Source organism: Dysidea avara, chromosome 4 (genome assembly GCF_963678975.1).
Source record: "Dysidea avara chromosome 4, odDysAvar1.4, whole genome shotgun sequence".
NCBI lineage: Eukaryota > Metazoa > Porifera > Demospongiae > Dictyoceratida > Dysideidae > Dysidea > Dysidea avara.
In genome coordinates this window covers 11,672,917-11,692,369 of record NC_089275.1, presented here as the reverse complement: position 1 = coordinate 11,692,369, position 19,453 = coordinate 11,672,917, and the positions used below count along the sequence as shown (strand labels likewise).

General features: G+C 39.2%; 2 protein-coding genes across 4 annotated transcripts in view; one reads left to right on the top strand and one right to left on the bottom strand.

Moving 5' to 3' along the window:
* LOC136252886 (transcription elongation factor SPT5-like) overlaps positions 1-19,453 on the top strand; it is a 46,089-nt gene that overhangs the window by 26,109 nt on the left and 527 nt on the right. The window contains exons 7-24 of the mRNA XM_066045466.1: positions 12,257-12,421; positions 12,541-12,701; positions 12,808-12,910; positions 13,108-13,183; positions 14,341-14,492; positions 15,051-15,206; positions 15,795-15,892; positions 16,120-16,258; positions 16,307-16,357; positions 16,459-16,587; positions 16,714-16,762; positions 16,906-17,037; positions 17,682-17,790; positions 18,052-18,206; positions 18,378-18,538; positions 18,687-18,927; positions 19,088-19,137; positions 19,251-19,295. Of these exons, the coding sequence (XP_065901538.1) occupies positions 12,257-12,421; positions 12,541-12,701; positions 12,808-12,910; positions 13,108-13,183; positions 14,341-14,492; positions 15,051-15,206; positions 15,795-15,892; positions 16,120-16,258; positions 16,307-16,357; positions 16,459-16,587; positions 16,714-16,762; positions 16,906-17,037; positions 17,682-17,790; positions 18,052-18,206; positions 18,378-18,538; positions 18,687-18,927; positions 19,088-19,137; positions 19,251-19,295 (2,172 nt within the window). The remainder of the gene's footprint in view (positions 1-12,256; positions 12,422-12,540; positions 12,702-12,807; positions 12,911-13,107; positions 13,184-14,340; positions 14,493-15,050; positions 15,207-15,794; positions 15,893-16,119; positions 16,259-16,306; positions 16,358-16,458; positions 16,588-16,713; positions 16,763-16,905; positions 17,038-17,681; positions 17,791-18,051; positions 18,207-18,377; positions 18,539-18,686; positions 18,928-19,087; positions 19,138-19,250; positions 19,296-19,453) is intronic.
* Positions 5,517-11,892, bottom strand: LOC136252889 (fibrinogen C domain-containing protein 1-like). Of its 3 annotated transcripts, none has more exons than XM_066045470.1 (2): positions 11,415-11,892; positions 5,517-6,474 (listed from the first exon to the last, which is right to left on the bottom strand). In XM_066045470.1, the coding sequence occupies exon 2, from the start codon at positions 6,413-6,415 to the stop codon at positions 5,666-5,668; it is 750 nt and encodes a 249-aa protein (XP_065901542.1). In that variant the 5' UTR covers positions 6,416-6,474; positions 11,415-11,892; the 3' UTR covers positions 5,517-5,665. The 3 variants fall into 3 exon arrangements, with proteins under 3 accessions (XP_065901542.1, XP_065901543.1, XP_065901544.1); XM_066045471.1 differs by lacking the exon at positions 5,517-6,474 and adding an exon at positions 10,363-11,336 and having other exon boundaries at positions 11,415-11,575; XM_066045472.1 differs by lacking the exon at positions 5,517-6,474 and adding an exon at positions 10,363-11,355 and having other exon boundaries at positions 11,415-11,557.

Sequence of the window (19,453 nt, the reverse complement as noted above, 5' to 3'; positions counted from 1 at the left end):
TGTACCTCCTCCACCTCCTGTTCATCTTTTCCCTCATCTTCATTTCCTGATCCATTACTTTCATTATCTTCATCTGTTTTACTACTATACTATCTATTAGCACCTTCAGTTAAGTGGCTAGCCTGTTCCCCAATATGTTGTCATCAAGTGGATCCTTCCTTGCTGTCCAGTTTGGCATATTTTATCTCTCACTTTCTTGTGTTGTTGGTGCAACTTCTTAATCTTTTCTCTACACTGTTGGTAAGTTCTTGTGTAGCCTTCTTTTAGCATTAACATGGCAATCTTTTCATAAACTTGTTGGTCCATTTGCACCCTTCCAGTTGCGCTTGAATATCCTCTTGTGACCACAGTTCTATCAACTTAAAAGTCTCTTCTTTCGTCCACGAGGCTATTGATTATCACGTGCTCGAGAATGTAGCACGTGATTCATTCATATTCATTTGTTGAGTCATTATATTTTCTCCAATTGATACTCTTGACTTGGACTGTCTATAGCAGTGCCAGCCTTTTGAAAATCCATCCTCAACTCCCATTGGCCAACTTGTGTTATGAAGGTATGAATCAATTTAAATCCAGCTCATCACTGAGGTCTCTAAATCCATTCTCATAGTTCTTCCACATAACCAAGTGAAGTTCATAGTGTTTCTGTATCACAATTCTTCCTCCTCCATCAGTGATCATGTCACAGTAGACTAGTGTCATTGGTTTTTGTCTTGTGTGCTCCAGATGTGGCTCTGTTTGGTAGCACCCTCTTGAGTCAGGTCACAGCAATTTTTGATGGTAACATAATCATCAGTGTACTTTTTGAGGAGGTTATCACAGTATTGATCAGCACTGACCAGTAGTAGTGACAGTGTCAATATGACTAGTGATTCACCGATACCACTTTTTCACTACCAATCCGATACCAATACGTTTGAGGCAGAAATGGCTGATACTGATCCAATACTAATATTTTGCCACACAGGCGTTACTCACAAGAAACGGTTAGTAATTTCAATAATAGCTAATAAACCAGCGAACTAAACACAATTACTATTCTCATCAACAGCAGTGGCTGGTTTCAAATCATAAGGATAACAATAGCGTATGGCTTCAACGAATTTTATTTCTTGGCTTATTAACTATTAATGCTAGTTACTGGCTTCTTTCAAAAAATTCATGGCATGGATCAGCTCTTGCTCAACTCTGTTCGCGCAATTAAGGGGTATCTCTCTTTTTTCACCCTTTTTCATGTCGCTATGAAACTTAGACAAAAATTGGTAACCAAAACAAACAAAAAATGCAGTCTTGATCCCTGGTTCACACCTTCCTTACTCCCATTTTTTTTCTATCTTATAAATGTGACTCAAGAGGTAAGCTGTATATAGTAGAAAGAACATAACCCTAAAGGTGAAGAAGAGACCAAAGCTGAATCCCAACCCTAATGCTAATTCTACTTGTTGCATCCCCTAAGGTCGAATACTCACGGCAACTACTAGATGCATGCCCTAAAATCGAAGAGAGAGAGAGAGCAACAACTACAGTAGGAAGTCTGGATGCTCTGAGACTAATCATGCTTAATATTATGTAAGGGTCATGAAAGGTGGTGAAAAGAGTAAAAACTGCAGTTAAAGTGTAGTGGAAGCCAGACCAAGCCAAGCATTTAACAGGAAGCATTAACAAAGCCCACACGAATTTATTTAATTGCATCATGTGGTTGTGAATAGATTGTAAATATGTGATAATGAAATGACTGTTGTGTGAAAGATTTGTAAAAGACGGCGGACACTGTAGATTAATTCATAGGTACATTACATGTTTTGCTATGGACTGTAAACCAGTAAACAATGAACAGATTACAGCAGATGCAAGACATTGACTAAAGAGGGAAGTGAAATTGCAATTTGCTGAAATAACAACCCACTCTTATTGCATATATGCTTAACAATATGAACTCTATAAGACGTGAGGGTATTGAAGTCATCAAAATACTGCAGGGAGTACAGTAGCTATCAGTATAAAGGCCGGTGACATTCCATACTTGTGAATTATTTATTACTAGGTGTACCCGCGCAAAATGCGCGTGATGCTAAGACAATTGAATGCTATTGTGTGGATACACTTAAAGTTTGAACATTACTAATGATCAAGGAGTAACCACATCATTACATATCAACAAAGTCATGATTATGCATAGCTACTGATGTGCACGCATAATCTCTTCAATTGTGTGTGGCACTAAAATGTAGCTATAATGTTGGTGGCTTCATGAACAAAGAGTGATTGATGTTATACTGTAGTTTTTATAATGTAGGTTGGCCTTGTGCACTGGAATTTCTGCACGTCACTCATGCAGGTCCCATTACAACCATGCACATACATAAAACTAGTTTTGAGCGGCAGACAAATACCACAATTGGGATGTATACTCTACTTCATTTGGATGATGTTGCATGAACTAACATAAAGTGCTTGAGTGTGGTATGAGGATCAGTTGACCAATGGTTGGTGCATTACCACAATGAGCTATATTCTAATTCAACATGCATTTGTCACATATAGTGGTATTATTATTTAGATAGATTTTGTCAATATGAGTAACTGAATTGGAGTTCTATTTCTACATCCTAGTCATGGTATTGTTGTGTTGTTTACTTATTACATGACAAAGTGTGTATGCAGTACAGTATTGAGTACGGGTATTCAAGTTAATCGGCTGCACTGAGCAAGAAGGTTAACACCAGCATATGTGAAGAGTTGTATATCAGCATAGCCCAGGTGAATCCTTCATACGAAGAGTGGTTGCTCAGTAGAGCTTCTGAAAGTTTCAGCTGTCCCTGTTGAGTTACCAAGGAGTGAAAATGTGTCTGTGTCTCCCTACACATTGAAGACTGCAATAGCAACTAAATGATCTTGTCCCCACGATTCATCGCCTAGTAAGGTAGATGTATGAGTAGTTGAACGTAATTTTCCTCGTTCACAAAGGTGTCATCCTGTAGGGTGCAGAGTGTGTCATTGTGGGCAGCCTGGTCGGAGTGATCATCCCACTTTAACTTGCCACACCCACTATAAAACTATATCCTTTGTTGACTGTTTCCATCTCCCTTGCAGTGGTGTTGCTAGTAATCCTCTGTTTTAGGTCTGTCTATAGTCCCTCACCTGCTTGTCTTCTTGTCGCAGTAGCTATACTGCGTCTAGCACACAGCGGGATAGGCCTCAGGACGTCTATCCTTGTAGTGGACAGCACAGCAGGGTGTAAAGTGTGTATTTCTAGTGAGTCTTCCTTGTGTAGTCTCTGTCAAGTAGCCTGATAGAAATAATCATCGCTCGTAGACTTGCCACACCCACTACGAAACTCTCCTTTATTGACTGTTTCCTTCTCCCTTGCAGTAGTGTGCTGGTAATCCTCAATTTTAGGCTTCCCTGACCTGCCTGTCTTTGTGTCGCTGTAGTTAGCTATACTTCGTCTAGCGCACAGCGGTGTAGGCCTCAGGACGTCTATCCTTGTAATGAGCGCAGCAGGGTGCAGAGTGTGTATTCCCGATGAATCTTTCTTGTGTAGTCTCTGTCAAGTAGTCGTAGACTGGCCACACCCACTACCAAACTCTCCTTTTATACTGGCGAGTGTGTTTGCTGGATGATAGCGTACACACCAGATCACATGATCAAATTCGCTGATTTGATTTGTTAAATCATGCAAAAGTGATTGATCCTATCTCACTGTAAGCTTTTAGATATTAAATTTAACCATGACGTCATCTGATTTCTATTGGCAACGCGTGTATACCGGGATGCCGTATACGCGTATCGTAAACTTATAAAGGCCATTGACAGTGGTGAGTATCTCGTACGTAATGATAGACACGAAAACCACCTTATGACACATTGATTTGGATGGGTAGTTGGTCTAGCAAGTTTGAAGTTAATCGGGGGAAAAACCTGGGAGGAGTTTGTATTTGTAAATCTTATGGCCTCGATTTTTACGTTTCTCATTCTGTCGTCCACAGGGGAGAGAAACGTCTAGTATAGGCTGGGATGGGGAAGGCTGGTAACACGATAGGGTCTCCAGAAGGTTTTGGGCAAATTTGTGTCTTCTTCGGGTAGTTATGTTGGATTAAAGGGTATTTCCCGTAGTTTCACGAATCGCCACCAATGCAGGATTAAAAGATTTGTTTCAAATTTTAGATTTGAATGGTACCGATCCGATTGGAATACCAAGAATGACGGAACAGTGCTCGAAAAACGTGTGCGTGGGCGATTGGGAATTAGTATATAGATGTATTGATTACAATGTAAAGAAAAAGTTACTGGAAAAAAACTAACAATCAGTCAATTGTAATTAATACTGAATTGTGTCCTTAGGAGTAATGTGTAGTTTAAAGCAGGTGCTGATAGGATCTGATCAGCATAGCTGCATTCTCCTACAGTTTCTTGTCCATACTTATGTAGTTGGTGTTAGTTATTGTACTTACATAGTCTGCAAAGTTGGTCACTCTCTCCTCTGTTTGTGCCTCGTCACTCTCCACATTAGTTGCCGTGTGGCACTATGTGCACATGTGGTTGATAGTAGCATTATCTGTATACATGACGCTTGTGCATACCTTGGACTGCTACATTCTCATTCACGTGACGCTTGTACATATCTTGGACCGCTACATTCTCGTTCCTCATCGTAAATGTGATGCTCGTATGTACCATCATCACCGCATTTGATCATTCATGATGTCCGTATACGTGACACTCGTATGTACCATTTTTCCAGCTAGTGTGGGGCTTGCTCCAATCACTGAGTTTATACTAAGAGACTGATCAACTTTAATGATCTAACCCCAGCACAAGCGCGCTAAACTAATAGAATTATGCTCTAGGCATTGTCTGTAAGAACCTGAATAACCCATTGTTTGATACATTGTGTTATAAGGCTATGCATCAATTGATGTGAAGACGACTATGCAAGGAGTTCCTGAATTACTCTGTATCGGCAGTTTCACGTCTTTTAGTGGTATTCTTTATGGCAACAGTTTAATAATTGTACTAGAACATGGTACAGCATGCAACTTCGCACGCTCTTTATTCTGTGTTTATGAATTTTATAAATCCATGTATCGATTAATAATTTTTGCAGTTACTGTCACCTTAATTGGACATATGATATCATAAGCTGTAAGTTAGTCATGCTGATTTATTACTGCTTAATTGAAGTGAGCCTGAGTGTGCCCCAGTCAAACATTACATCCTGCCACAATTATTGCCTTGCATATTGGTACGGCCTATGGTTTATGACATGTACTAATTGCACTCCTAATTAGAAGTTGGCGTGCATACTAGTTCAGTAATAGTCAGCACCAGATTGTCAGCAGTGATAACGTCAAATACAACTATGGGTGATAATTTTTCCATCATGGCAATGTTTTTAATACAACCTTGCATTTTCAAAGTGGTCAAATTGTGGCTGTTTGTTAATGTGCTCTGTGTATTAATATGATGTACATGATTAGGATTCGGGTTACACGGTGCTTTACTGTAGAACCCTGTGTTTTGAAGTCCATACTATAACTCAATGGAAAGCATAGGGACATACAAAGCTTTACAACTCTAACAAAATATGGTGTGATGTAATGTAATGTCATGTAATATTCTATTCAGTCCCCAGGTCTCCAGAATCTGTGATAGTGAGTATTACTTATAATTGTCTGATGCAGTCCTTGGGACGGATCTTCATTTCAACAAAGAGTGCACTTTTCTTTACTTGAGGTGGTTGTCTGTTTGGATTAACAGCAAAACAATTGTTGTGCCACCATCCACTATTAAAGTTAGCTGCACAATTACCATTTCTGTTGTCATTGTCCCTGTCATAAGTAGAAAATTTCATTTTGTTTGGGTCATATGTACTACCAATTGATGTGAAGTAATCAACTTCTTCTCCAGTGAATTCCACAGTAGCCATTGAGTATTCTTCATTGGCACTTCCTACACTGAACTGATTGTAGTGGAGGTAGGACCAGGTCTTGTCATTCTTTTGATAATCCACTCTCATTTCCCATTGGCCAGTTTGTGTTAAAACATTCATCAGTTTAAGTCCAGCCCAGAAGTCATTATTGAGGTCTCCAAATCCATCTTCATATTCTCTCCAGTTCTTGTTGAAACTCAGTTGACTATTCTTCCTGTTTCTCTGTATCACAATCCATCCTCCATCATCAGTGGTCATGTCACAGTAGATGTTAGTAGACATGTCAGTAGTAGTAAATGTTCCCATGTTAGTACTCATCTTGTATACTCCAGATGGTGCTCTTGCAAGAGGGAAGACCCTAACATCACAGCAACTGTTAACCGGCACAGAATTCCTAGTGGCGTAGTACTTCAGTGGGTTAGCTCCAACTTTGACCAGTAGTAGTGACAATATCAATATGACAAGTTGTGTAATGATGTTCATAACTGTTGTTGTAGGTGATAATGTCTGGTAGATCAGTTAGAGTAGAATGAAGACAGTTACTAGAAGCTTGCTGTTACAAATATTACTACTCTTCACTGGTAGACTGACACACTAAACTAACACTAGTTGCCAAAGTTGTTTAAAATAAGGTGTGGCTCATCCTATTGTTTGTCATATAAGGCATGTATTTGTATAGTGTAACATTTTTTGGTCAAGAAATTTACAGGCTGATAATATTCAGTATTAAACCACAAATCACATCCTGTATATACACGTGTTGTGCCTCAGAAGAGGTGATGTGAGATCAGTTAGAGAATGTGGCAAATAACTTCATCTATGGGTGTGGGGTGTAGATCAAATAAATGGCCAGATGATTGATAACTACTGTCCTCGGTGTCCATATGAAACAATGTACTGTATAGCTATGAATAATCGTTTTGTTTGTGATCATATTGTGATAGGAAAATGGGAAAATTAAGTTTCTGCCTTGTCTAGTAAATTCTCCAACTGTCAATTGATACTGTAGATTCTCTAAAAATTTGACAGAATTAAATTAATTCTGTTCATGTCTGGCCGAAAAATTAGGAGAAAATGTACCAACCTGGTGCTATTGTCGATTTTTTGGGATCTATCCCTAATACAGTCTGCACTCTTCATGGCTATGTAATTTGCGATCCGTTCTCTGCTTACTTTCTGGATTTCTTTCTACAGGGACCAACAGCCGAATGCCTTGAGGCGGAACTGAAAATACTCGGCGCAACACCCACTTGGCTGCAGTGCTGTATACTATGATTGCCAAGGAGGGATGATCAATGTCATTACTACATCGCTTTTGAATGCAATCACACAGATGTAATATTAAGAATTTCAACAAGTAATCATACACTACAATAGTAGTGTATAGTAGGGACCACAAAGGAGTAGGCGTGGCCTACAAAATAACATCACCCAAAAACAGCCTCAATTTTCCCAGACGACAATGAGGCAGTATTGGTTAGGTAAAACTAAGCCCAAACAAGCTTTCAGATTGACCCGAAATGCTTTCAACAAGTTGCTACGGAATTTAAAAAAAATTTATTCAACAGAATTTTCTACTGACTGACTGAGTAACTGAATGACTGACTGACTGATGCCTTCAGACAAGCAGCATAACTCGATAACGGCTAAGGCTACGGGCTTGATTTTTTTTACTGTTCGACGTCGCTTCAGCTCGAGAGGTGCCTTTTGGCTTGCCGCAGTACGTACAATGCATTCTTCATGGACTTACCAGCATCCTCCTTTGTGTCCCATTCATCTTTGCTAACAGCAAAAAGTGTCGATTTGGTGGTAGTACGTGATGGCTTTCCTTTGTAACGAAAATCATCTGTATTTTTCATAGTAGCTACTTTGATTGCAGAGGTTTTTTAAAAACAATTTTTGATTCGTACTGCTGTGTAACGGGTTGAACGTAGCCAACAATGAAGCGTAATGGATACTTCACTTTTCAGATGATAATTTATATAACTGGGGCGTGCGGCACCAACCTTTTCTTTTGGTATGCGTGGGTTACAGAGATGCTTTTTGAACAGCTCTTGATTCGTACTGCTGTGTAATGGGTTGAACATAGCTGACAACAAAGCGTAATGGATACTTTACTTTTCAGATGAAATATCCGGGGGGCGTGGCTCCATTTCAAATGCAGTATGTGTGGGTTCACCAATCATAATAATATTATTTGCAAAAAAAGTTAACACAAGTATTTCAAAAAATTTGGAATTTTCAACTAGAGTAGGGACCATAGCACATCGATAAAAAGTACTGAAACAAGCTGGAGTAGTGCATGATATTAAATCACAGTAAAACAATAAGAAGTGTTATATCCCTACCGTGCATTTCCATTATGGCAGAGGAGGGTGGACATGCGCACGTAAGCGCATACATTTGTATTAAAAGTATAACCAAGCCTTCAGCGAAGTTTAAATAATCACCATTCGAAAGTGTGCTTCACATTTAGTATATTTAGCTGGTCTTCCCCGCTATTCCTGGCACGTAAATTGCTCTTGAACTTATAGATGATCATGTGTGCAGTAAGTTTGTCGGTGGAATCGATGCGTTGCACTCTAGAGACACCTTATAGACGTGTATTCGAGCCTAACAATCGTTGAAGAAGGTATTATGATATACAGTAAGCCTCCTATGCTCGCTCCCATGGATTAAAGAAAGGAAAGCGGACGCCGCTAGTGTGTCCTCGTGGAGAATCAAGCAGGAAATAGAACACCTTTGTACTCATCTTCTTCCGTTCATCACAAGAAGCACAAGATAAAATTAATGTGGCTGTTGCTAAACAGGTTTTATCACTTCATTTTAGTCTTGGTATTAGAAATATTCAATTAACGGTAATAATTTTCAGTAGCACTTATATTGTGTCCACCCTCCTCTGCCATTATGGTATCTTGCAACACGGTAGGGATATAACATTTCTTATTGTTTTACTGTGATTTAATATTGTGCACTACTCCAACTTGTTTCAGTACTTTATATTGATGTGCTATGGTCCCTACTCTAGTTGAAAATTCTTTCAAAAATAGAAATCACAATCAATAATATTATTAAACTATCTTGTGATAATTAATTAAATCTTGCTACCTGATGCTGCATGAAGTGTTCCATGACTTTACAGAGCATTATCTGAGGATGTATCATGTTATAAGGAGATGTGGGTTACAGGAGAGATTTTATTATGTGAATAGAAACGAAGATCGTTTTGCGGTAGCCGTGATGTCACATGATGATATCGTTGGGCACATTCCCTCACACTTGGTGCTTCATCCAGCATTGACGTAGCATATTGTGTGAGGTCACCAGGAATCCTCTGTACTCAAGAGACCTTCGTCAACTAGTACTTCAAGTGCCAAAAAATTAACATGCTTATAATTAAAACTTTCCTTGTACTTGCCGAAATTTAGAACATATTGCATTAAAAGCTCGGGGAGTGCTGAATATTTAAAGATGCCAAATTTTTATGGAATCTACGGTACTCCTGACTTGTACTACTGGCTGTAGTGAAGCCAAATCCATTCTCTTGGCTCTTCCAAAACCAGTTGAAGCTCAGGCAGCTTTGTTTCTGTTTCTCTGAAACACAATTCATCTTGTATGTTCCAGATGTTACTCTGTTTGGTACCACTTTCCTCAGGTCATAGCAATTTTGATGGTAACACAATTATCAGTGTATCTTTTGAGGAGCATTGATCATTAACCAGTAGTAGTGACTGTGTCAATATAACAAGTTGTGTAATGATGTTCATAACTGTTGTTGTAGGTGATAATGTCTGGTAGATCAATTAGAGTAGAATGAAAACAGCTGATTCACTTACTGAAGTGCTATTGTACACTGCTCTGACTAGTATCCTGAATATGGAAATTGCATATATATGGCAATAAGGGTGTGGCTGATTTTCATATAAGGCATGTATTGTAGTGTAGTGGTGTGTACAGTATATTGAAGCTGAAAGCCTTAAACCACACATCACATCCTGTATACACAAGTTGTGTGGACTTTGTGTTCTTGTGGGGGCAGGATTATTTCAGTGATATATTCCATGATACAAAGTGGTGTTTTTTTAAAGGGAAATAAGTAACTTATTTTTCATTCAGTTTAATCACAATGTACAAAAATTTGATTGTCAGCCATGTTATCAAGCCACGATATGTTGATATATCACGATACACGATGGTTTGACTTCGTATTAATACAGTGATCTTGTCTTTAAAAAGATACAATACGTGATATATCAATAATATTGTTACATCTCTAGTAGTGTTGTATTTATGTATCACGTTGAACAAGAGTGAAGTGCAGTGGTAGTTGCAAGCTAAGATTGAAATGATAGCAGCAATTGTTATTGTGAGGCGGTAGGCTGACTTTTATCAGCACGTTTTATTGGCTCCATTCTGTCACATTGTACATATTCATTTCCATGTTTTGCTTGTCATTTTCCAAAATTCCTTTTTAAAAAAACAAAAAATAATGTGCATCAGAAAAGTTAGTGTGAGGTACAGCAACATTATATGCAAATAAAACAGTGTAGTACACATGTGTTTACAGCACAATGTCAAGATATATACTAGACAATATTGTGGCATTGTTGCAACAAACAGAACCCATCATTTAGTTACTGGGCACAATTCTTGGGACGGATCTTCATTTCGACGAAGAGTGCATGGGCGCCAACTTGAGGAGGTTGCATGTTGAGGTTAGCATGGAAGCAGTTATTATGCCACCATCCACTCCTGTAGTTAGCTGCACAGTGAAAGCTGCTACTGCCATCGTTGTCATTGTCTGGAGTACTGAATTTCATCCCGTTCAGAGGGCGAGAAGATGCAAACCAATCGGTACCTGTTCCAGCAAACCATCCGACAATCAGTGGATACTCCTGACTAGCTCCCCCAACACTGAACTGTTTGTAGTGGAGGTAGGACCAGGTCTTGTCTAATTTCTGATAATCCACTCTCATCTCCCATTGGCCAGTGTGTGTTAAAATATATATCAATTTTAGTCCAGCCCAGAAGTCTCCATTGGGATCTCCAAACCCATCTTCGTAATCTCTCCAGTTTTTGTTGAAGTTAAGGTGACTACCCTTCCTGTTTCTTTGTATCACAATCCATCCTCCATTATCAGTGTTCATGTCACAGTAGACATCGGTAGTAGTGAACTTTCCAAATTTAGTGTCCAGTTGGTACACTCCTGATCCATATGGTAATCTGTTCTGTGGTACAATCTTAAGATCACAGCAACTGTAGATAACTTTGTCATCAGCTTTATCACCAGCGTGGACCAGTAGTAGTGACAGCGCCAATACAACAAGTTGTGTAATGATGTTCATAACTGTAGTTGTAGGTGATAATGTCTGGTAGATCAGTTAGAGTAGAATGAAGACAGTTACTAGAAACAAGAGTTCACCCTTAGTTATATTGTAACTCTTGCTAGAAGCTATGCACTAAGCTATATTCTTAAGCTTACTTGCTGAGGTTGCTTGTTGAAGCTTGCTTGCTGTTACAATGCTCAAACCCTGTAGACTATTACACTAAAAGACAACTACTTACGGGGATTGTTCACAGTTAAATAACACTAAAGAGGTGTGGCTGATTATATAAGGCTTTTGTTGTAGTGTAATGACATGCTAAGGTGCTTTATTTTACAGAAATGTTGAAGCTGAAAATGCGAAGTATACAAACCATATACCATAGGTCGTATCCTGTGTGTATACAATCCATGTGGAGTTTGCATTCTTGTGGGAGTGGTTTATGATACAATGAACTTTCACTTACCAGCCACATTTTTAGTAAGACCACTTCATTGTAGTATCTACTGTACCTCTAGTTGGTCCACATTATGTATACATTATCTCATCAATAAGACCACTCGTTACTGAGACCAATATCTATGGTCATGTCCATGTTGGTGGCCATGTTATATAGATTTGCCTTAAACTGCTCTGAAGGTGCACACAGTGTACCAGGTTGAAACTGAATGTTTATGGTTTCTATACTGGTTACCAAGTCTCTTTCTGTAATAGTAAAGTATCTGTACTAGTAAAGTATCTGTCCCACTGTCTGCTCTTTGTACGTAAGTAAAATGGTCTACCCAATTGGATAATTTACATTAAAAATTTTTGTATCATGCTTATTAAATGTGAAAGAGGTGGTACTTAAGAGCTCATAACCCTCACTGTTTTATATTATGAACTCTTCATGCTACTCTTGGGTTTACTGTGTATGTACATATGTATAATACTCTGTTGTCTGTACCTATTGCTTGTTGTGTTCATGTGTATCATTATGTTGTGTTATTGGTATCCACAGGCCATAGAGAACATTGGTAACCTAGCGATGGGCAAGTGGCAGCAGTTGATGGTACCCATTAAGGAGATGGTTGATGTGTTAAAGGTTGTGAGGGAGGTATCTGGGATTAAGGGGGGATCATGGGTGCGTATTAAGAGAGGAATGTTTAAAGATGATATTGCCAGGGTGAGTTGTGTATCTGAGTACAGGTATAGATGTGTGTTTGTGTGTGTGTTTGTGTGTGTGGTGTGTATGTGTGTCTGTGTGTGTATTGCTTAACATTGAATCGATACTTCATTCATCAGGTTGACTACATAGACTCCTCTCGTAATCAAGCAGTGCTGCAAACGATCCCAAGAGTTGACTACAATCGTAAGAGAGGTCACCTGAGATCACAAGATCCTAATGAGCTCCGCAAGACCAGACGGCGTCCACCTCAAAAGCTTTTTGATGCTGAAGCAATAAGGTGTCTGTAGTGTTAATGGTGATATTTGTAATACAGAGTTTGTATTTACATACTAATTAATGTAATTCTTCTGAACTACGTATGTGATTGGGTGTGCATTATCAAGGGGTATTGGTGGAGAGATCACTTATGATGGTGACTACCTGATGTTCGAGGGAAACAGATACCGAAACGGATTCTTGTACAAGAACTTTGTGATGTCTGCCATTGTGAGTATCTACTGTGTTGTAAATATCTATGTGGTTTAAAGGTCTGTATCCATCATACCATCAAGTGTGTATTTGAGGGGCTACATCTTTATAGCTACGTGTTTTGCCTAAAGATACTATTGGCAGTGTTAAACTTTTGTTGTCAGGCATCAAAAGTGTTATCATTTGTAAAATGGTTGATATTTTGTTTACTGCAGTTGTATGAAGGAGTAAAACCAACGTTGGGTGAGCTGGAGAAATTTGAGGCCACTCCAGATGAGGTGGAATTGAATGGTATGTATGCTGAAAATGTAGTGCTCAGTACTAGGCTTATCTGTGTGTCTGCACATGTGTGTATGTGTGTCTTTGTATACTGTGTGTAAGTGTAGTATGCAAATGCACGTACATGTGCGTGCTTGCTTATGTGCATCCGTGTGTGAGGCAGCATAGCCAAGTGGCTAGAGCATCAGCCTGGTGATCAAAATATTCCTGGTTTGATGCCCAGTTTTACCAGTTGGTGTTGTTGTTTCCTTGAGCAAGAAACTTTACTCACATTGCTCCAGTATACCAGCTGTATAATGGGGATCTGGTGGCCTGGTATCAACTGGGAAGCAGCCTACCCAGCTGTAACATCAATGGGTACCTGGTGCTTACTGGGGAAAAAATGCCCAACTGTTCCTTTTTGCTTAGCAGTGTTGGGGTCGTTGTGGGAGTTTGGCTTCTGCAGCCTCTCACCATGAGAATTGGACAGTTCTCCTGTGGGGCTTACTAGTTCTGCCCTAGGAGGATTTGCCTGCACAAGACTCAATTGCCTGAGTGGTGCACAGGCATCACAGCTAGTGCTGGTTCACAATTTACACATTCAGTTGGATCAAATGCATCGTGAAGCCATAGTATATCCTAAAGCACTCAAACCAAAACAAAAAAAAACTAGAGTGTTATAACAAGTACGATATCACTGTACTAACACCTCTATGTATTTCAGCAATTATCACATTGTTGAGTCGTGTGCTTCAAAGTGTGGGATAGGAGCCAGTTAAACCACACCAGCACTCGTAGGATATCTTTGTTATCAACAATATCCTACTGGTGGTTAGTCTCGCGTAGCCAGACCACTCTTTTCTTTTGTGTGTGGGTGGGAACTCACACACAAAAGAAAAGAATAGTCTGGCTACGTGAGACTAACTCGTGGTGGGGTTTAACTATAACATATACTCTAGGGTTTCAGTAGAATAAAAACCAGTTTTGTTATTATTTGCAAAAATTATTAAGTATATTCTAAATGCTTAGAGGAATACCTTACTAGTGTCAGCAGTCTTCTAGTCTGTCACACTACACATCTAGCTGTGTTTAGGATTGACCTACTTGACATGACTGCTGCTGAGATGGTCTTATTGTTGAGCCTCTAAGTGAGATTTTACTGTAGTAACTTCTTTTCTTGTTCTCTACAGTTGCTAGTGGTGACAGCAGTAAGGCAGCACCGACACTAGCTCCAGGAGATATAGTTGAGGTTCGTGAGGGACAACTGATGCATCTTCAGGGGAAAGTGATCAATGTTGAGGGAGATGTCATCACTATTATGCCCAAACATGATGACCTCAAGGTACATCTGAAGTGTATACTGTACGCAAGGAAATTTTGACGTAAGAAAAATTTGACGAATTCAGACTTCAGCAGATTTGACGAATAAAAAGTTGACGAAAATCAAGAAATTGTCGGCAAAATCTGTACTTTTAAGGGCGCTTATAAACATTTGACGAATTTAAATTTGACGAATTAAACCGATTCGTCAAATTCGTCAAATTTTTTTAACGTCAAAGTTTCCTTGCGTACGGTACTGTAGTGCATATACTGTGGATGAAAATCTCTATGATTATGAATAAGTAGAATTTTGTAAAGTAATTTTTAACTTTCCATTACATTCTTGTTTCTCTACTGGTAAAGGTAACCTTTATTATACTAGGAGTCTGTAAGCACCTCACCTTGCAGCATTTAATTATGGAGTCTAGTCATATAGTCACTTGTGTAAAGAAGTTTCCACTATGTACACGAGATTGTTGTATTAATAGTTTAGACTTGCTCTATTAGAGAATGGCTACCCTGTGCCATTGGTCGGTGTACTATTCAGCTGTTTACATGTTGTTGTATGTTTGTCTATTAGGATCCATTGGAGTTTCCTAGTAGGGAGTTGAAGAAGTTTTTCAAAATGGGAGATCATGTGAAAGTGATAGCTGGTCGTTACGAAGGTGACACTGGACTGATTGTACGTATTGAGAACAACATTGCCATCATATTCTCTGACCTGACTCTTTATGAGGTATGTGGATGTGTACGTGTGTGCATGTATATGTGTATAATGTGTGTACATGTATTATAGAATTGATATATATATGGTGTTTGTATTATGTGTATTGTATGTATGTATATTCGTGTGCTTGTATGTGGCACAAGTATGCAATGTGTAAAGTAGTGTATGTACAAGTTGAGCTGGATTCTGAAAAGCAGCTAAAAAAGTAAAATGGATTTTTTTTCTGAACAGAATTAACCAGATGATTAAGGTAACAGTAAAGGAGGTATCGACAAAAGACACATGTGGTTTAGCTCCATTACAAGTTCAAAAGAGAGTTGTAATAGACAGTACACTTATGGTTTCACCATAGGAAATGTATGATGAACTTTAGATTGACCGTAAATATTGTGTCAGGAATTTGAACGAAAAGATTTTGAAAAAGTTTTAGTACATCAAGCAGTGCTACAAAAAAGCCAGATTTCAAGATTGTGCACCCATGAGTTATTAAATGTTTTTAAGGATCCAGCTCAACACGTACATTTGTACTATACTTGTGTGCAACACACATACACACACCTTGATGCATATGTACCTAAAGTTTGTTTACTCATGTAGTTAAAGGTCAGACCTCACGATCTCCAGTTGTGTTCAGAGACTAGCACTGGAGTAGACTCCACTGGCCAGTTTCAGTGGGGAGACCTTGTGACACTGGAGTATGTGCAGTATAATAGCTCATACTGTCAACACATTTTGTGTAATTATTGTTTAAACTTGTACAGTGTATATTCGTTACAAATTTTGCATGATATTTCCCCATAATTTTGAAACATTGTTGAATAGTATCTTTTCACACACATTTCTGATCCTTTAATATTTTCTAATATATAAGTATGTGTACTTGTTCACCTCTTCAACCTCTCTATTCCTCATTTCCTTGTAGCAGTCAGATGGTTGGGGTGATAGTGAGACTGGAGAAGGAAGCCTTCAAGGTGCTCAACCAACATGGCAAGTTGCAGCATGTTCCTCAACACATGGTGCAGAAAAGAAACAATCGTGCTGTCGCCTTGGATATGAACCAGGTATGTGTGACTATACTGGAGAATAATCATTTTTGTGTTGTCTTTCAGAATTCTATATCTGCTAGGGATATTGTGAAAGTCGTTGATGGTCCAAACACGGTAAGGTGTCTACTCTTGCTGTTAGATTTAGCTTGAGATTCTCTTACAAATTTGAGATCTGTGCCTCTGTGTGTATTTTGACATAATTGTACTTCTCTCAGGGAAAACAAGGCGAGATCAAACATGTCTACCGAGGCTCAGTATTTATACAGTCACGTAACATGGTAGAAAATGGTGGGCTAATTGTTTCCAAGGCTAGACACGTTGAGCTGGCAGGAGGTGCCGGAATCGTAAGTGTATCTTTGTATGTGCATGTTAGTAGAGCAGCTTTTCATGTGCATCAAACTGTTACTTATATACATACCTCTGTGTGTATGTTGTATGTCCAATGTGGTACACTTGCACATTTCTTGTAGGCTGCTACTGGAACTGGATTTGTACCACAGTCACCCAGGCCACATGGTGGTAAGTGTATGATGGGATTGTGCTATCGATTGTGGGTTTGAGTTGTGATACAATAATTAGCAATATAATTGTAATGATATACAGTGTACTAATTAATTTTTTTTGCAGTATCATTTATTGTTGTACTTCTTTCATTTCAACAGGTCCAGGAGCTGCTGGTGGTGGAATGAGAGGAGGTGGTGGCGGTGGTGGAAGAGGACGTGGTAGAGGACGTGGCAGCAAGGAGCACCAGCTAATAGGCAAAACTATCCGCATTACTAGAGGACCATATAAAGGTGAGCACTCCTTGTAAATAGCACAGTGCCATATAGCTGGTTGGTTTTCAAGGAAGAAAATGTCACATTTGCAATTCATTATCCCATTTTTGAAGATTTTACTCAGTGATGTTACTAGCTAGTTATTCAGTATACTGTTATAGGCTGTTGGCTTCAGTAATGTGTGAAATTTCTACCCTTCAAAGTTTGAGAGATTGGTTATCTGACCATTGAAAATAACCCATAATGCTTGTGGTCTTATGAAAATCAGTACATTTGAACTATTGATGTAACGGAATTGTGTATACACAATGTGACGTCATGTACATATACTGTACAGGTCCTTGTACCTGTAAAAGTTCCAAAGTTTTAAAGAAGTGTGGACTCACTCTACACACACATGTTCGCAAAGTAATTCAGTTATTTTAGTTTTAACGATTTTTATATCATGTTTAAGCATGGCAGGACTCAATAGTACTGTTAAGCCTTGTCTTTTACAGTAGTTTATCATAATAGATGACTGTAGAAGATACGGGGTAAGGGTGGATATAGTCAATCCATCAATCCTCTAAAAATTTAGTGCTACAAAGCTATTATCATCCTACCTTACTTTCCACTGCATTACATGTACAGTAATATCACACTGTGTTGTTATGTGTCAATAGGTTATATTGGGATAGTGAGAGATGCCACTGAAACTACTGCCAGAGTTGAGCTACACACAACCTGTAATACTATTTCTGTGGATATTAGTAGAATTGCTGAAGTGACACCGTGAGTTTGTGTGCTAGAAAAATATTCTACAGTTTAAAATAGCCTTATATGGTTGCTGACTGACTCTTTGTTACTTTTTTAATGGTGCACATGTACAAGTGTGTGTGTGTGTGTTCGTTCGTCTGTTTGTTTGTTCACGTGTGCATATGTGAATGTGTATGTGTACATGCGTGTGATGTGCGTGCGCTCTTTGTTACTGTATAGGTATGAGTTGTTACAATTACATGCGTTTGTGTGTTTTATCTGTCCTTCCTTGCATAGAGGACAACATCGTACTGGCATGACATCACAATGGGGAGTTACTCCACGATTTGGTGGTGCCCAGACCCCAATGGTCGGCAGCATGACACCAATGCATGGTGTGGCCAGTGGAAGGACTCCATTGTTTGGCTCCCATACCCCACAACATGGTGATGGTGAGTTGGAGATCACTGCAGACAGTCATGTACCATTCATGTATCTCTACCATACATGCATGCGCACAAGTGCAAGCAGTACACAAGCATGTGCACACATAACACACTGCAAGTGAACACATATCATGCAACATTACCAACTTTTTTTTATGTACTGTATTCAACTTTCAGGTGGTCGTACACCAAGTTATGGGTATATGACTCCATCACATGATCCTTCCCGTACTCCATCTCATGGTGGCAGTGCCTGGGATCCTAGTAGTGCAGCAACTCCTGCCAGGACTGATGACTTTGACTACACTGCTAGCTATGATACACCATCACCAGCAGGGGTGAGTTACTAGTGTTGTAAAGTATGAAATGTAGATGTTTGTGTGTGTAGTGTGTGTGCATGCGTGCATGCGTGTAATAGATGTGTGTGCGTGTGTGTATGTCGTATGCATCTGCTTGCACAATCAATTACTTTATATTCATTCCTAGACCTATACTAATCCAGCTACTCCAGGAGCTAACTATGAGAATCCAGCAACACCCGGCACTTTCAGAGTTGATTCTCCACATGGCTCCTACACCAACCCATTTACTCCTGGCTCTCGGACCTATCATTCTGACTATGCTGCTCCTTCCCCAATGGGAGGGAGTATCAGTCCATTAACACCATCCAATCCATACGACTCCCCTGGAAACATCAATCCACTGACACCTGGAGCTGCATATGATGGTGTGTGTGTATGTTTGGGTGGGTGGGTGGGTGGATGTGCATGTATGCATTTAATGTGTAGTGTGTGTGTTGTCTGTCTCAGGTATACGTAGTGTAGTGACTGTGCCTCACATATATGTTACTTTTCCAATATGTATTACAGTATTATATCATATTTCAGATAGTGGAATCACTACTGATGTTGAAGTAATCATTAGTGGCACTTACCAGGTAAGACCTGATTAACCTGTTCAACAGGTTACACAGGGTGCACTGTTATTGATCCAATGTTATAATGGACCATCTTGTGTGTTACTGAGTTCATGTAACTCTTTATTACACAGGATGCTCAGTATCAAAATCAAGTTGGTGCTACAAGGACCATTGAGGTGAGTGGCCAAGTTTTAAGTGATATTAGTTTTTGATTTGGTAAATTGTTACATTATGAGGGGGGGGGGGGGTTTTGGTTGCTTGGCTTTGTTTGTATACACACACATAGTTTTTGTTTTCTAATGATAGATTTGCAGTATTTCTTGTATGTTTTCAA